Genomic DNA, 16,740 nt, shown 5'->3' with positions numbered 1-16,740 from the left:
TTCTTAAGGTGGCAAAAGCAATGTCCAAGTTATATCCTATGAACCAGGAGTTCGAGAAGATGTTTTCTTTGCCTAAAGTGGGACTCTTTGGTGGCTCAGGTGACAAACAACACATCCATACCCAGTGAGGAAGGATTGTTACACAAGGATCATCAAGATCACAGGCTGGATGCTGGTGGTTAAGGCTGCTGAGACAGCCTCCTTTTGATGCTCAAGCTTGTCATTCTAAATTGTGTGACTCAGGAGGAGTGTCATCGGAGCCTCCATCCCAGCTGTTGCTGGAGAGGGTGGACTATGTGGCTGATGCTTTGTATGACCTGCTTAGGGTAGTAGACAAGGTCCTCTGCTTATTCTGTGTCTGCCTGTCAGATCTTGTAGATAAGACATTGGGCTGGGGACTCCACATCCAAAGCCACACTCAGCAGGCTTCCTTTCAGGGGCAATATGCTATTCAGCCAGGGGTTGGATGATCTCATGGCTAGTGTCCAGGACCCAATAGATGTCTGACCTAGTAGTCCAAAGCACAGCTACTCCGTATATTAATCCCCCACTATTCAGAAAAAAAGAAGTATAATTTAACACAGGGGTTTTTTTGCCTATGACTATGAGAAGCAGAATGAGTAATCACGTTGAGTATCCTGATTTGGTAAATGGTTCAAGATTCTGAGGCTTTTTTCCTCTTAACAGTTTAAATTTGAGTCAATAATATAAATATGAGCTAAAAATATAACTAAAATAGATCTGAAGGAATAGGGTATAAAAGAACAAACCCCCCAAGTAATTATTCAGCATTCAAAATATTCACTATATCAATATCAGCCTGTGGATATTAACAACTGAATAGTGGGGGATTCATATATGGAGTAGTACTGTTCAGGACCGCCATCCGAAATCACTTCCGGACAGCAGGCCATGGGCTATGAAAGGGAAACCCCTGGGTCCTTTCGAGGCTCACATCGTTCATGCCTTTTCTCCTCTGGATCCTCTTCCCAGAGATCCTTTCAGAGCCCACGACAGAGGTTCTCTGGGACTAGAAAGTCCCAAGGCGCCACCCTGCATCCGGGAGAGCAGCCCAAGAAATTCCAATGACGCCAAGTCTCCAGCCCCTCCAGGCAAGATCGGAGGCATGGGAAGCTATCATGTCAAACCAGTGGGCACTAGAGGTTATCAGGGATGGCTACAAGTTGGAGTTCGCCCGTCCCCTCTCTGCCTGATTCGTGGACTCCCCAGCGGGCTGGCCGGAAAGGGCCAACCATGTCCAGGTGACCCTAAACAGATTGCATAGGGTGCCAGATGCAGACTTGAGCTCCAGCAGATACTCCATATACTTTGTCATGCTGAAGAAAGGCTCCAAGGATTGGAGGCCGATCCTAGATCTCAAGTACATCAATGCGGCTCTCAAAGTGCCTCGTTTTCAGATGTCATACGATGAATACCAATACACCACTATACTCCACAAATCACATGTTCTAATCACCTATGCTCCTCAGAATGCCACACCAGGAAATAGTGTGGTAGCACATCCTCACTGGAACATTGTATTATGTGATATTTTCAAACTAATGTGAATTTATTTACGTGCTATGATTTATATTTTATAATTTATAGTTTATAAAGTTTCTAAAAGCAAACATTTTAGAGTATTCTGTGCAGTAAAGTGACTTAGCTTTAGAACCGGGTCTGCTTCATTCCCCACCGACGCGTTTCAGAATTTTCTTCAGGGTCGGGGACATGAAGAGCAGAGTTATCCGGAGCTTACAGCATATAACGCTAGTCCTTAGTGAAATTGTCCGGGGCTACAATATTGTTTTTTTATGGCTGATATTCCTACTATATGCAGAACACCCATTAAGGCTGGCAAACATTTTTTTTTTTAAATTCTATGATATGATCCAAAATTTAAACACTTTGGCCAATGGTAAGCAGCACTTTTGCTATCTCCTGCCAGCGTTAAGCCTGGATATTCAATACCAGGCTATTTCTAGTGACTGGCATTGAATATCCAGTTTCAATTTTGGCCACAAAAACTTAACTGGTTATGCCAGTATTCAGCGCTGACCAGTTAAGCATTTAGCAGCTAAAGATAAACCTGCTATTTATACAGCCTATTTTAAACACTAAACATAGCTGGTTTAGTGCTTAATATCCATGCTAGCTGGCTATGTCATGCAGTATTTTGCAGGAGATAGCTAGTTATCTCTTGCTGAATATTCGCGGGTAGGTGCCGATATGATATTTTACTGGCCAGGAGCTGTTCCTGGCCACTTAAATATTTTTGAATCATCATCCTTGCATTGACATTCAAACCACAGACTAAGATTGCAGATTCTGGTAGAATGCATCTTAGTACTGTTGGGGGGAGGGGGGTTATAGCTTTTACCAAACATTTCCCTTATTATTTGACTAGTTACTTTGTATGTACAGAATACTGAAATTACTTTTTAAGATAAGCTTTGTTCATTGATTAAGTATTACAACATTTCTAGCCAAAGGAATTAGAATTAAAAGATGGGTTCCTCCCTTTCAGGAACTTTCATATCACTTGCTGAAATTACTTTTAAAGATGAGGGGGTACAATCCAAGCATAAGAGTGATTCCATATATTTCTCTACCTTTTAGTGAATACAAGGTAAAGGCTCTATCAAATGGAACATTGGCTCGGGACTACCATGGTCACAGTTGCCCAGATAAGCACAGCCCTGACAGTGCCTGCTCGGTGGATTATAGCAGCAGCCGACTTTCCAGCCCAGAACATCCAAATGAAGGTGAGAGAGCTCCATATGCATATTATATGTTACCAAATGGCTTTGGAGCTAAGTAATTGCATACTGAGTCTCTTACCTCCAATTACTGGCTTAAGTTTCATCTAGACCAGTGTTCTTCAACCGCCAGTCCGCAGAAAATTCCTGCCGGTCCGCACAGGGCCAGCGAGATCAACAAGCTGAAATTTCCTGCCGGTCCGCGCAGGGCCAGTGAGATCATGGGGAACCTCTGACAGTGGCTTTCTCTCTTCCCAGCAGCTCTCGGTACTTGCCAATGCAGCGATTCACTTCGGCAGCCTTAGGGCTTTTGCTGAGTTCAGCCCACCTCTGATGATGCAACTTCCTCTTTCCTCAGAGGCGGCACGACCCATCAAAGGCCCAAGGCTGCCTTAGTGAATCGCTGCGCTGGCAAGTACAGAGAGCTGCTGGGAAGGGATAAAGACACTGTTGGAGGCTGGGAAGCTGCTGGACAAGGGAAAATAAAGGCACAGCTGCTACTGGACCTGGAGGGAGGGAGAAGGAGAGCTGCTGCTAGGAGGGAAAGGAGGCTGGGAAGCTGCTGGACAAGGGAAAATAAAGGCACAGCTGCTACTGGACCTGAAGGGAAGGAGAAGGAGAGATGCTGCTGTGATGGGAGGAGGGAAAGGGAAGAGAGTTACTGCTGGACAGGGGGAGGAGGGAAGGGAGAAGGAAAAAAGGAAGGAAACAGCTGGCAGGGAGATTAGAGGAGGGGAAGGAGTCGGGGTAGAATGGAGAGACCAGATGAGGGAAAGGGGAGATACAGGAATAAGAAAGTAGAGAGATTGATGCTGGGAAGAGGGGTCAGCAGAGAAATAAGCAGAGAGGGACAAAGATGCTAGATTTGGTGTAGGAGAGATAAAAATGAAGAAAGCAGTGAAGCTGGAATGAATGATGTAAAAAGGAGAGAGGGGGCACAGGCTGGATTGAAAGGGGAGAGGGGCATAGAAAGAAGACAGATACCATATGGAAGGGGGAGAGGGCAGACAGTGGATGGAAGGGGCAGATACTGGGTGGAAGGGGCAGATACTTGATTGAAGAGAAAGAGAGAGCAGACGCTGGAAGGAAGAGAGTTAAAAGAAGATGAAAGCAGAAACCAGAGACAACAAAAGGTAGAAAAAAATAATTTTATTTCTATTTTGTGATTAGAATATATAAGATTTTAAATATATATCCTGTTAGAGCTGGTGTTAGACATAACTGGGGACTGCAAAGCCCAGGCAGTGCTTCTTTAGCTTCCAGCTGACTTAGGGCTCTCTCTGACCAGGGGGCAGTTGCCCTCCTCTAACACTATTCCTGTCATGTGTGACTGCGGTATTCTGTTAGCATGATATTTCTGTGTAGCATTCTGTAATAATTTGACTTATTCAGTTTTCTTGATAGTAGAGGGGATATATGTGAAGGGGAGGGGAGACAGGGGTTTGTTGATCCTTGCTCTGTATTATTTGTATTATTGTATTATTGTACAGAATATTGTTTCTTTTTATACTTTAATAAAATACATTCAATATAAAATCATAACCGAGGCTTCTGCGGATGGGATCAGATGGTTTGCGGGGACCGAGCTCAGAGATGGGGTGGAAGCGGGGTTTTTTAAATTTCAGTCCAAGTAGGTTGCCGGTCCACAAAATAATTCTTTTATTTCTTTTGGTCCGTATGTGTAAAAAGGTTGAAGAACACTGATCTAGACCACTAGTGGTAAAATCACTACCATCTGAAAACTGTGAAGTGATCTTTTTTTGGGGTATGAATTTGTGGTCTGTTCAGATGTTGGTGGACACTTGACTGCATCATCATTAATCTAAACCAGGGGTGTCAAAGTCGGTCCTCGAGGGCTGCAGTCCAGTCGGGTTTTCAGGATTTTCCCAATGAATATGCATGAGATCTATTTGCATGCACTGCTTTCATTGTGTGCTAATAGATCTCATGCATATTCATTGGAGAAATCCTGAAAACTCAGCTGGATTGCGACCCTCGAGGACCAACTTTGATACCTGTGATCTAAACAAAAATAATGTCATCTCAAAAGCTCATGTACTCTGTAATCTTCAGGTCACTCTATGTGGTCAAAAAAACCCCATGGTAGCCTATAAAACACTTTGGGACCGGTTTATCACATACGGGTATACTAGAGTATAAGCTGAGTTAAATTTTCACTCCCAAAAAAGGGGAGGAGGGAAAATACTCAAGTATAATCTTTCCTTTCTTGTATTTCCTTCTTTCCCCTTCCCCCTTTGGTATGCAGTATTTTTGCCCCTCTGCACCCTGTCCGCCCACAGTGACTGCCACTCTTCCCAAACCTTCAGCAAATGTGTTGTACAGGAATTTTGCATTTCCTTCATGTTTCCCCCCTCCTAATTTTTCCTACCATTTATATGATCTGTCTGAAATCCAAGTTTCCACCCTTTTATTGCCACTTCTCACATTCTCCCTCCCCCACATGCCCCCTCCCCCACAGTGACTGGCATTTCTTATTACTCCCTCCTGGTGCTTTCTCTGGGCTAGAGAATGACACAGGAACAAATTTTTACCCGTCCCTGTGGGAAATCATTTTCCCATCCCGGCGAGTTCTTTTCCTGTCCCTGCCCCTGCCCCTGCCCCATTCCTAAAAGCTCTGTCCTCATCTGCACAAGCCTCAAACACTTAAAATCATAAGTGTCTGAAGCTTGTGCGGTTAAGGCACAGCTTACAGGAATGGGGCAGGGACAGGCACAGCAACAGTGACAAAACTCACGGGGATGGGATGGGGAAAAACTTGTCCCAGTGTCATTCTCTACTCTGGGCCTTGAACATTTGCAGTTTCTCAAAGCCCCACACCAGCCCAGCTTGCTTTCATTCCTGTGTCAGCAGCACCCTGGAGGAAGCAGTAAGAAATGTTGGTCACTGCAGGGGGAAGGGGAGAAGTACAGAAATTTCTTCTGATTTGACTATAAATTAAGATCTCAATTGGGCTTCTTTTTGCCCAAAAATCTCAGTGTACAGTTGAGTATATAAGGTATTTAAAATCACTTGTGTGGTTGGCAATGGCATCAACTACAAGTGCTTTTAAAAAAAATTCAGGGAGAGAAAGGGGGAATAATGGGAGTATTGGGAAGAGATTATCTGGTTAATCTGTTCTTTCTTTTCAACTATAGGTTATACTTTTTGTGAACTGATAATGTATATAAAGAAAAAAAAATTAATAAATATCTGAGCCACATGTAAATAACTTTGGCTTTTTGTTTCTAAATGACCAAAGTTAGCCATTTAAAAAATAGGTGGGGTTAGAGCATTCTGGGGGCTGGCTGTAAAGTTATGTTTACCCATTTAGTGGCTGAATATCAAAGTAGGACTTTTTGGTGTTGCCATTTCAGCATCACCAAAACAGCACAGAACTTCAGACCACAGGAATTTGGGGCAGTCCAGAATTTTGGATGCAAGCCAAAGGCCCCTACTTCTCCCCTCCCCCGGGATTGACATCTGGTATATGTCGGGAGCAGGGCTGTGAGGGAGGATGGTTTTTTAGGAAACCTGTTCTGTACTCCCTCATAGGTACTACCTGGGGCAAGCCCCATCTCCCTTCTGCCTAAGTTACCTTTGATAGCATTCTGAGCATAGCCAGGTGACTCTTCAGCTTTTCAACAGATACAATAAACTTTATGCAGCATTCTTCTTTTATTTTATAAATTAGGAATGACTGTCTGAATCATTGTTCTTGGGTTTTTTTTTATGCAACTCGATGAAATTATGCCTATTGTGAATGTGCCACCTTGGCAAGGGAGTAATTATGTTTTTATTTATTTATTTGATGAATAATGATAAGTGGCCTGTTAAATGGTAGCATAGAGCATGCCCAGATGTTGTTTCAAATGAATTGTCAATGTTTTCTTATCTTTTCTCTCATAAATTTGCTCATGCTATTACCCACTCTTAAAATAAATAAAAGAAGATTCTGAAATCACTGAGCCCCTGAGTGTGGATGGCAACTCTTCGGACTTGGAGGAGGTGTATGAAGAAGAAATCCTTAGCAGTATGTTAGGGAGTGAAGTTCCCCGCACTCCTGACCAGGAGAAGTTTCTGAAGCAGCATTTTGAGACTTTATCCAGCAATGCTGATCAAGGTAGGCTTTCAAACCAAGGAATATAACCAGAGATGCAGCTCTTGAGTAGAGGAAGCTTGCAGAGTATCACTCAAGCAGTTCTTTCCAGCTCCTCTGCATAGCTCTGTGCTGTCTATGTTTTCTCTTAGTGTGTGTATATATCACTGTTTTATGTGAACCGTATCTGTTTGTAAGTGTGTGTTTGTGACAAAGCTGCCTTCCCATGCTCTGCCTCCACAGCCTTCCCACTGGCTGCATACTACCCTCAGTCTTTGCTGCTAGTTGTTCCTTATGCTTGAATCCTGCCTGCGTTCCACCCAAACTCCACCCATACACATGCCTCTTGGCGCAAAGTGCATGCCATGATGTCAACGTATATACAGTATATCTAATCTGAGATTTCTGTTATATCCCCTCCAGAGTCAGTACGATAAGTGTTTTATTTCAACCCACGAACTGGGTCTTGCAGAAAACCATACTTTTTTTCATCTGCTCCTCCCATTTAGCTGAGGAACACAGAGCCCCCTACAGTTTTTATTTCTGCAGGCAAACTGTGCAGAAGTGCTTCTGATCTGCTTCTTTTTCTATTCTTTAAGCTTAAGCACAAGCTGTATGTACCCTAAGTAAAAACCCTTGTGGTATCAGGGTGCAATTTGCTTTTTCCCACCCCCAGCCACATAGCGAGGTTCCGAGGGGGCAAAGTTTCAGTCAGAGTCTATCCAACTAGCAGCCTGAAGATCCTGAAGACTGGACTGTTTGAAGAAAATTTGAGGCAGAAATTCCCTTCCCTTCACTTCAGCTGCACAGACAGAGCTGACAGGCTGGCACTTTGGAGACTGTGAGCCAATTACTTCCTATGAGAGAATCGGGGGTGGGGGGGTGTCTAAAAACTGATTTTTTTTAGTAGTGTATGAGGGTAGGGTTTAGGTCTACCACCTCCCAAAACCCCTATTTTTTTTACATTTTTTGTTTTTCTAAATTGTTTCCACAGGCCATTTTGGGTGCAAATTTACTGGTGGCAGCCATCTTGGATTTTTATCTATCTTTTTTCAGCTTTTTTTCTGCCTCATAACCCTGCAATTTTGCTAAATATCATCAGGGATGGATTCCTCAACCCCTATTCAGATAAATTGATGTGCAGATTGTGCCAGACTATTGGCAGAGGAATCTCCTTGTACCGTGTGCCAAGACGCGAGGAGGGGACAATAGCTTTAGGCTTCACTTCCTCTGGGTCCTTTAGTGCTGAGGAGCCAGTATGGGTCTGGGAAAGGGGCAAAAAATCCCGCCCGGTAACGGGTTATGGCAGTGACATGAAACGCCAGCATGCCAAGTCCAGGAACACCTCGCAGGTGCCATTTGGGTTCTGTCAAGATCCGTCTTCAGCTCCAATGTGTGGCTTTTCCCCAGAATTTGTTCAGCTCATGTGGAGAGCATTCCTTATGAACCTAGCTCATGCAGCACAGCCTGTGGGTGCGCCACAGACTTCCAAGCCAGTGCATTGCTTTGCGGAGGTCACTGCTCAAGTCCTTAGTGTCCAAGTTCCTATGGATCCAGACTGCCTTAGTTGGCACACTGATACTATGCTGCTTTTATCACCAGATGCTGCTTCCACATTGATGACACTGATTCCCTTTGTGAACAGTTAAATAAGTTGTCTCAGGGAGCCCTGACCTGAGTTATGACCCCTCCATCCACCGGCTGTTTGTTCGCCTCTGTCCACCATTTTATTGTGGATGCCATGAAGGAACTGAAGTTGAAGGGTCAGCCCTCCATGTCTCAATGTACAGTCATGATGTCAATGTACAGTCATGTCTCAATGTACAGTCATGACATCCTTTTTTTTTTTTGGCACATACCACGGCTCTGGTTACAGAACAGTGGAAGACACCAGAGAGTTCTTTCAGACTGACTAAAGCTATATCTAAGCATTATCCTATGGCACCTGAATTTCATGAACTGTTTGAACAACTGAAGGTTGATTCGGCAGTGGCTCAGGTTACCAAATGCACTGCCCTCCCTAGTGAAGGGGGGGATTGATGCTTATAGTTTCCCAGGACTGCAGGGTGCATATGGTCTTGAAGAAGCTCTTTGAGGTGGCTTTGGGCATTAATATGGCATGTGCCTATCACATGCAGCAGTATCTAGCAGTGGAAGAGGATGCCTGGCCCTAGCTGGTGCTTGAGGGAGTGGATTATTTGGCAGTTGCCTTATATGATCTTATAGAGGTTCTGGGTAAAGTCTCGGCTTATGCAGTATCAGCTCACAGAATGCTTTGGATCTGCCACTGGGCTGGAGATTCGACCTCTAAGGCAACCCTAAGCAAGACTCCCTTGTAAAGGACAAATTCTTTTTGGAAAGGGGCTGGATGACCTTATGGTTAGTGTGGTGGACTGCCGCCCTAAGCCCCTCACGGTTCATAGACAAAACCGGCGAAGACAAAGGCGCTCCAACAACTGAGCGCAAGACGGAAGTGCACGCCGAAGAAAAAGAGTGTTTTTAGGGGCTCAGATGGGGGGTTTTGTTGGGGAACTCCCCCACTTTACTTTATACAGATCACAGGGGTGTTGTGGGGGTTATAACCACCCTCATTATACTGTAAACTTAACTGTTTCCCTGTTTTTTAGGGAAAAAGTAAAATTTTCAGTAAAATGTGGGGAGTTACAACCCCCCAAACCCCACAACGTGGCACGATCTGTATAAAGTAAAGTGGGGGGGGTTCCCATCGGAGCCCTTTAAAACAGTCATTTTCTTCGGCGCGCACCTCCACTTTGCGCTCAGTTGTCTGCGCGTGCCTTTGCCCCAGCGCGCTTTTGACCTGACACCGTCCCTCACAGTAATTTTCATCCCTCATGTAGGTTTTGCCAAACTTCCACGGGCTCATCCGCCCAGAGATAATCCAAGGGCTATAGACAATGTTATAGCACCCCCAGACACCAGCAGGTTTCAGGTTCTTGCACCAGCCCCGCCTCCAAGAAGTCCCAGTGATGCCAGATCTTCAGCCATGCCTTCTTGTATCAGAGGCCAGTTGTCAGAGTTCCTCCAGGAATGGGAACGGATCTCCTCAGACCAATGGGTGCTGGATATTACATTACATTACATTAGTGATTTCTATTCTGCCATTACCTTGCGGTTCAAGGCGGATTACATCCAAACTAAAACAAGAATTACATTTCAACTTTGAAGTAATAGAATAAACGATGAGATAAAATTTTAAGGGAGAATTATGGGTTTTAGATAATGTTTGGTAACTAGAAAATTAGAGAGTACTAAGGGTTTATAGAGTGTTGGATGTTGGGTTAGGATTGTTGTGCTGGATAGGTTTAACGTGTTTTTTGAAGGTTTTGTAATCTGTGGATGAAGATAACAGAGTGGTGAGTTGTTTGTCCAACTTAGCTGCTTTGGAGGCTATTAGGTTGTCATAAAGTTTTTTTCATTTGACATTTTTGGATAGTGGGTAATAAAATAGTGAATGTGTTCTTCTGTGTCTGATTGAGGAGGATTGATTTAGTCTGTTATTCCAGTAAGTTGGGCTTTCTCCGTTGATAGCCTTGTAAAGTAAGCAGTAGAATTTGAAGGTCACTCTCGCTTCTATTGGAAGCCAATGCGAGTCATGGTATGCCTCTGTGATATGGTCATATTTTTTTAGTGAATAGACAAGTCTCAGGACTGTGGGAGGGACACAAAATAGACTTCTTTTGTCTCCCCCTAGATTTATGGACATTCAAGCTGTAGAGCCAGTTCTCAAAAGTAAATCCGTATGCTTCATCATGCCAAGGAAAGGCTCAGAGGACTGGAGACCCATCCTGGATCTCAAGTTGTTCAGTACCTTTCTGTGGATTCCACACTTTCAAATGGAGACGATGCAGTTGGTCATCGCGGCAGTGGCCCAGGGGATTTTCTTACCTCTAGAGGCTTATCTTCATATCCTTATATTCCCAGGATACCAGAAGTATCTGAGATTTCATGTTCTCCAGCAGCATTTCCAGTTTGCAGCCTTCCCCTTTGGGTGACGGCTCCCTGTACCTGTGGTAGTTGCAGCTCATCTCCACAAAATGGGGGGGCAAGTTCATCCCTATCTAAATGACTGGTTAATCAGAGCTCTGTCCAGACTGGAGAAAGCGGTGGAGTCTGTGATGTCTCTTCTACTGTGGCTGGATTGTCAATTTCAAGAAGAGCCAGCTAATGCCTTCTGAGATGTTGGACTATCTGGGAGATCAGTTCGACATGATCAAGGACATTTTTTTCTTCTCAAGCCATGCAAATCAAAGCTCAAGAAACAGATCATGGATCTCATAGCATTCCTGAACCCCACTACTTGGCATTACCTGCAAGTACTGGAGTTCATGGCGGCCTCCCTAGAGGTTGTGCCCTGGGCCAGGGTGCACATGTGGCCTCTGCAAGAGACCCTCCCGTCTTGGTGGTCCCCTCAGCATCATCCCCTTCAAATACCCCTTCCCTGGATGGAGCCAGCATGAAGCAGCCTGTGCTGGTGGATTCAGGGAGAAGCCCAAGTGAAGGGCATGCTTCTTCAGGTCACGGAGTGGATTGCTCTGATGGCCGATGCTATTTCATCCATGGCCAGTGGACTGCCCATCAAAAGGGGTGATCGATAAACCATCTAGAGCTTCGAGCATTGAGAGCTCTTTAAAACACATGGAAGGAAAAGCAGTAAGGGTGTTTTCCGATAATGCCATGGCGGTGGCATACATGAATCAACAGGGAGGCACCAAGAGTGCTCATTTGAATTAGGAGGCTTGGATGTTATTTTGGTGGACAGAGCTGCACATTCAGGCTCTCTCCGCAGCACACATGGCCGGAGTGGAAAATGTGTAAGCAGACTTTCCCAGTCACCAAGTCATGGACCCGGGAGAGTAGTCTCTCTCGCCAAGATTATTTTGTCTCATTGTGAAGCATTGGAGACAGTCCATCGATGAACTTGATGGCTTCAGCCAAGAACTAGAAAGTCAAGTGCTTCTTCAGTTGAAGAACAGAGCTAGGATGCTTAGGGCTAGATGCATTAGTTCAGCCCTGGCCAACTAAGGAAATCCTTTGTCTTTCTACCTTGGCCCTTGGTGGGCTGGGTCATCTGTAGGATAGCAACTTATCCAGGTCAGGTGATCCTAGTGGCTCCAGATTGGCCTTGCTGTCTATGGTATGCAGACCTCATCTGTCTTCAGCGGTACAAAAAGTTCAAACTCCCTCTTCATCGCGACCTCAGTCTGGAACCAGTTCCCATGGAGAACCCCCAGAGCATTGATCTTATGGCATGGCTCCTGAGTGCAGGGCCTTGATTCAGAGGGGCTACTCCAACGTACTAGTAGCTATTCTTTTGAGGTCCAAGAAACCATTTACTATGGCTTATGCCAAGATTTGGAAAGCTTTCCAGCAATGGTATGCAGAGACCAGTGGAGCCATTGTAAGCTCCCATTCCTGTGGTCCTAGCTTTCTTCTAGGCCAGCCTGGAAAAGGCCTGGTGGTGGTCTCTGTCAAAGTACAGGTGGCAGGTCTTCCTGTTTTAGAGTGCTCAGTGGTTCAAGTTCGCTTATGTCTCATCCAGATGTGACTACAGATAAATATAAATGTGGTTTACACTATAAATATGATATCATTGAAACAGCCTGTATACTATATCTTCCACCCTTAAATCCCTAAACTCTACTCACACTCTATTACGCTATAGGTGGAAAGATTGCCTCAGAATAGAGTGACTGTATACTGTAATTGGGTAGGGTCACAACAGTTCACTCACATTTTCAATCATAGGCCAAACCACCTCCCCCCTCTTTTAATATTACTTTATTGTTTAATTTCTTTCTTATCCATCCTCTTATTATCCTTTTTTATTTTAATCTTATTTTTTCTTTTTTTCTATCCCCTTTTGTTTATTAATTTAATACTTCTCTCATTAAAAAATTCTCCATAAATATTCTTCATAAAACATCCATTTTCAGAGGGGTCAATTTCATTATTTCGTATAGTAAGTGCATAGAATTTATATTCACTCCATAAAACAGTGCATTCAGCAATCTTCACAGTGCTTCTTAATCCGTTAAATCAATTTTCAGAAGACATAGTCCAACAGGAAACACTACAATATGTGTTTAAATTTCCATCTTCACATCAGTAGAAACAAGCCATATATCATCTATTCTAAACTGTTACTGTTACTTAGCTCATTAACGCATTTTCACTCTGTTTACTCTTTCTTTCTTTTCCAGATCGCTTCGTTTCTATCTCCAACGTGGCTAGCATTTCGCGGTTTTCAAATTTCTAACCGCTGCCTCAAGGAATTATTCAGAGCAATTTAGCTTGCACATTTCCAGGCACGCAGTTTCTCCCATGGCTACCATAAAAACAAAAGGGGAGAGGAAAAAAGAGAGGAAAAAGAAAAAAAGGATTAAAAGAAAAAAAGATAATAAGAGGATAGATAAGAAAGAAATTAAACAATAAAGTAATATTAAGAGGGGGAGGTGGTTTAGCCTATGATTGAAAATGTGAGTGAACTGTTGTGACCCTACGCAATTATAGTCGCTCTATTCTGAGGCTATCTTTCCACCTATAGCGTAATAGAGTGTGAGTAGAGTTTAGGGATTTAAGGGTGGAAGATATAGTATATAGACTGTGTTTCAATGATATTATATATATAGTGTCATCCAGATGTGACCAGATTTCTCAGGGGGGCACTTCAATTGTAGCTACCCTTCAATTGTAGCCACCCCTGCAACAAACCTTTTCTTATGTGGAATCTTAATGTTGTGCTGAAAGAGCTTGTGGAAGCTCCTTTTGAGCTGCTCAAGGATGCATCCCTTCTGGACCTTATGGTCAAGACAGTTTTTCTCATGGCAATTGTCTCCACAAGGTGTATTTCTGAGCTGCAGGCTCTCTTGCGGAGAGCTCTTTCTCCAGCTCACGGAGGTGGGGGTTTCCTTCCACACAGTTCCTTCCTTTCTTCCAAAAGTGGTTTCGGAATTTCATGTCAACCAAGAAGTTCATCTGCCAGCTTTTGTGCCATGGGGTTATAGCAGAAGGATCAGATTCTGAGAAGACTTAACATGCGTAGAGTCTTACTCCACTACTTAAAGAGGACCAATGATTTTCATCTTTCTGGCCATTTGACTTAACTACTTAGAGAGGAACAATGATTGTCATCTTTCATTTGTTTGTCCTGACTTAACAAGTTCAGACGAGATAGACCAGAGTCCAAGCCCTCTGTTGCCCGATGGATCTACATGGCCATTTCGTCGACTTATATCATCTGTTGCAAGCAGCCGTCAGTTTCTCTCAAAGCTCACTCGAGAAGAGGTGTTGCAACTTCATCGGCAGAGTCTCAAGCAATTCATCCCACTGAAATTTGTAGAATGGCTACTTGGTCTTCTCTTCATACCTTTACAAGATTTTAGAGGGTATATGTGGTGGCTCGCCTTTGGAGCCTCAGTATTGTGGACTTTGCCGTTGCTTTGGTACATCACTTATCGTTTTGACTCCGGAGGGGATGTAGCAGAATGGAAGATTAGGTTCTTACCTTTGGTAATCTTTTCTGTTAATCCCCGATGGAGTCGATATGGCCCGCCCTCTTTCTACTCTGTTTTTCTCTGTATCACCTGCAATTTTCTGCTTCAGATGTTTCTCCTTTCAGACCTGAGTATCTTCCAACCAGCAGACAGGCTCTGTGGGAACTCGTCTGTATATGTGAGTACATATCTTTGCTGCTGGCTTTATTCCAGTTAGGTGTACGTTGACACAACAGGTTAGTTCCATGTTGTTCCCATGTTCTTGCCTGTTTTTCATGTTGCCTGTTAATTGTTTTCTTTTACTGTATATTGCAGAGCAGAACAGAATGCTGTTGTGTGGCAGGGAAGTTCCCTGTGCCCCCTTTTTGTGTATGCTTTGTTCCAGTGATATTCGTTTGCTCAGCTAAGTGGGAGGAGCAGAGGAAAAAATGTGTGGTTATCTGCAAGATCCAGTTTGCGGGTTGAGATAAAACAATCTTCCCTTCTGAGTTGCACTATATCCAAAACAGATTCAAGGCGACTTACAGTTGAAAATTATTGGTATACAAATTAGTGCACTGCGAGCAGAATAGGAGAGGATACATTTCTGTAGGGGGATAGGAATTGATCAGTTATTGAATGATGCGGAGGTAGGTAATAGGGTTGGTTTAGTAAGTTGCATAGTATGTATATATATATATATATATATATATATATATATATATATTAGCCTCTGTATTTCTATTAAACTTATTTCCGTCTCTAAAATCCACAGGACCTATCAAGAGCTCTGAGAAGCATGAATCTGTCAGTATCTCATCTCGTTTCCTTGCCCGGACTAAGACTTTATCATGCAGGTATGAGCTTTGGAGCATGTATTGTAAGGATGCCTTTGTACGCATGTTGGGAATAATTTTTTAGTGAGTAATTTTTAATGAGTAGTGTAAAAAGAATGTACCTTTTTTGTCAAGGTAACTTAGGCAAAATAGGTTCTCAGCACTGTCCCCAGCAATACCCTTGTACACATTCTACACCTGCTCTGAGATTAGTATAAATGTATGTGTGGACATGCACATTTTATATCTGCTGAACCTTAATGTAATTAACTTTAAGCTACAACTGAAAAGGTGTGAACTAGATCCAAATATTTAAAAATGTATAAAGTGCATGCATACACCACAACCCTACCTAAACTATGCACTTGGGGGACACTATGTTCTATATACATAAAAGTACAAATGTCAGGAGGAGGAGTGTGGCGTACTGGTTAGAGCTAAAGCCTCAGCACCCTGAGATTGTGGGTTCAAACCCCGAGCTGCTCTTTGTGACCCCGGCAAGTCACCTAACCTCCACTGCCCCAGGTACATTAGATAGACTGTGAGCCCGCCAGGACAGGGAAAATGCTTGTGTACCTGATTTGTAACCCATTCTGAGCTCCTTTGGGAGGATGGCCTAAAAAAATCAAATAAATATATATTTGTATACTGGTATACACTCACTAAGAGCCATTTTCCATGCTAAATACTTTCTGATATTACCCCTGTTATTTCCATGCATTAAAAGCAACAGTGCTTGGACACGCATGAAGAAAGTCGTGTAATTGAAGAGCTCCGTCAAAAAGACCTTGAAAGATTAAATAAATTGAATGAAAACGGAAGATATATTAAAATTTCACTGGTCCTATGAATAATAAAGAAGAAAAAAGGATGGCAACTGGTAAACAGAATAAAAACGACTTCGCTGTATCAGGAAGTAGCAAAAGGGCAAAACCGGAGCAGGAGAGCAGTTTAAAACTGACAGACACAGAAGTTATGAAAGAGTTAAAAGAAATTAAAGAAATGCTTTCTATTATTACTAAAAAAGTTACCGATTTAACAGAAGAAGTTTCAAATATAAATAAGAAGATGGATGTGCTTGAATTGAAATCTAACAACTTAGAAGAAAGAATGCTGACAGTTGAAGAGGAAATCTGTTATAGCCAAGCAAACAGGAAAAAAATTGAAATACTTATTAAAGACCTGGAAGATTTTTCGAATCGTGAACGAAGAAGTAACATCCGTCTGATTGGCTTGCCGGAAGGAGCAGAAATAGGAAATCCTGTCACCTTCATTGAAAAATTACTTCCCAAGCTACTTCCGTTGCAAACTAAATTTCCCATAGAAATAGAAAGAGCACATAGAGTGCCATTAAAAAGAGCAGTAAACCAGCAAGGACCAAGACCTTTTATTTTTAAACTATTGCGACACCAACAGGCCATAGAAATATTACAACTAGCCAAGAAAAATAAAGGTTTGAAGTATCAGGATGCTTTTATACATCTAGTGCCGGATTTCGCAAAAAATACAGCTGTTAAAAGAAAGAAGTTATTGGATTTAAGACCAAAGCTGAGAGA

The 16,740-nt window shown here is 43.1% G+C and overlaps 1 protein-coding gene across 6 annotated transcripts in view; it reads left to right on the top strand.

Annotated features, from left to right (window-relative positions):
* MAPKBP1 (mitogen-activated protein kinase binding protein 1) overlaps positions 1 to 16,740 on the top strand; it is a 363,581-nt gene that overhangs the window by 292,999 nt on the left and 53,842 nt on the right. For 5 of the 6 annotated variants that reach the window (XM_033951898.1, XM_033951899.1, XM_033951904.1 and 2 more), the window contains exons 25-27: positions 2,620 to 2,765; positions 6,706 to 6,879; positions 15,124 to 15,205. In XM_033951898.1, coding sequence (XP_033807789.1) covers positions 2,620 to 2,765; positions 6,706 to 6,879; positions 15,124 to 15,205 — 402 coding nt within the window. The remainder of the gene's footprint in view (positions 1 to 2,619; positions 2,766 to 6,705; positions 6,880 to 15,123; positions 15,206 to 16,740) is intronic. The other variant, XM_033951901.1, reaches the window with a different exon arrangement.

The sequence above is a fragment of the Geotrypetes seraphini genome, chromosome 7, assembly GCF_902459505.1.
Source record: "Geotrypetes seraphini chromosome 7, aGeoSer1.1, whole genome shotgun sequence".
NCBI classification, from domain to species: Eukaryota; Metazoa; Chordata; class Amphibia; order Gymnophiona; family Dermophiidae; genus Geotrypetes; species Geotrypetes seraphini.
Note: the sequence above shows the minus strand (reverse complement) of the source record. Positions and strands in the feature narration are given on the sequence as shown.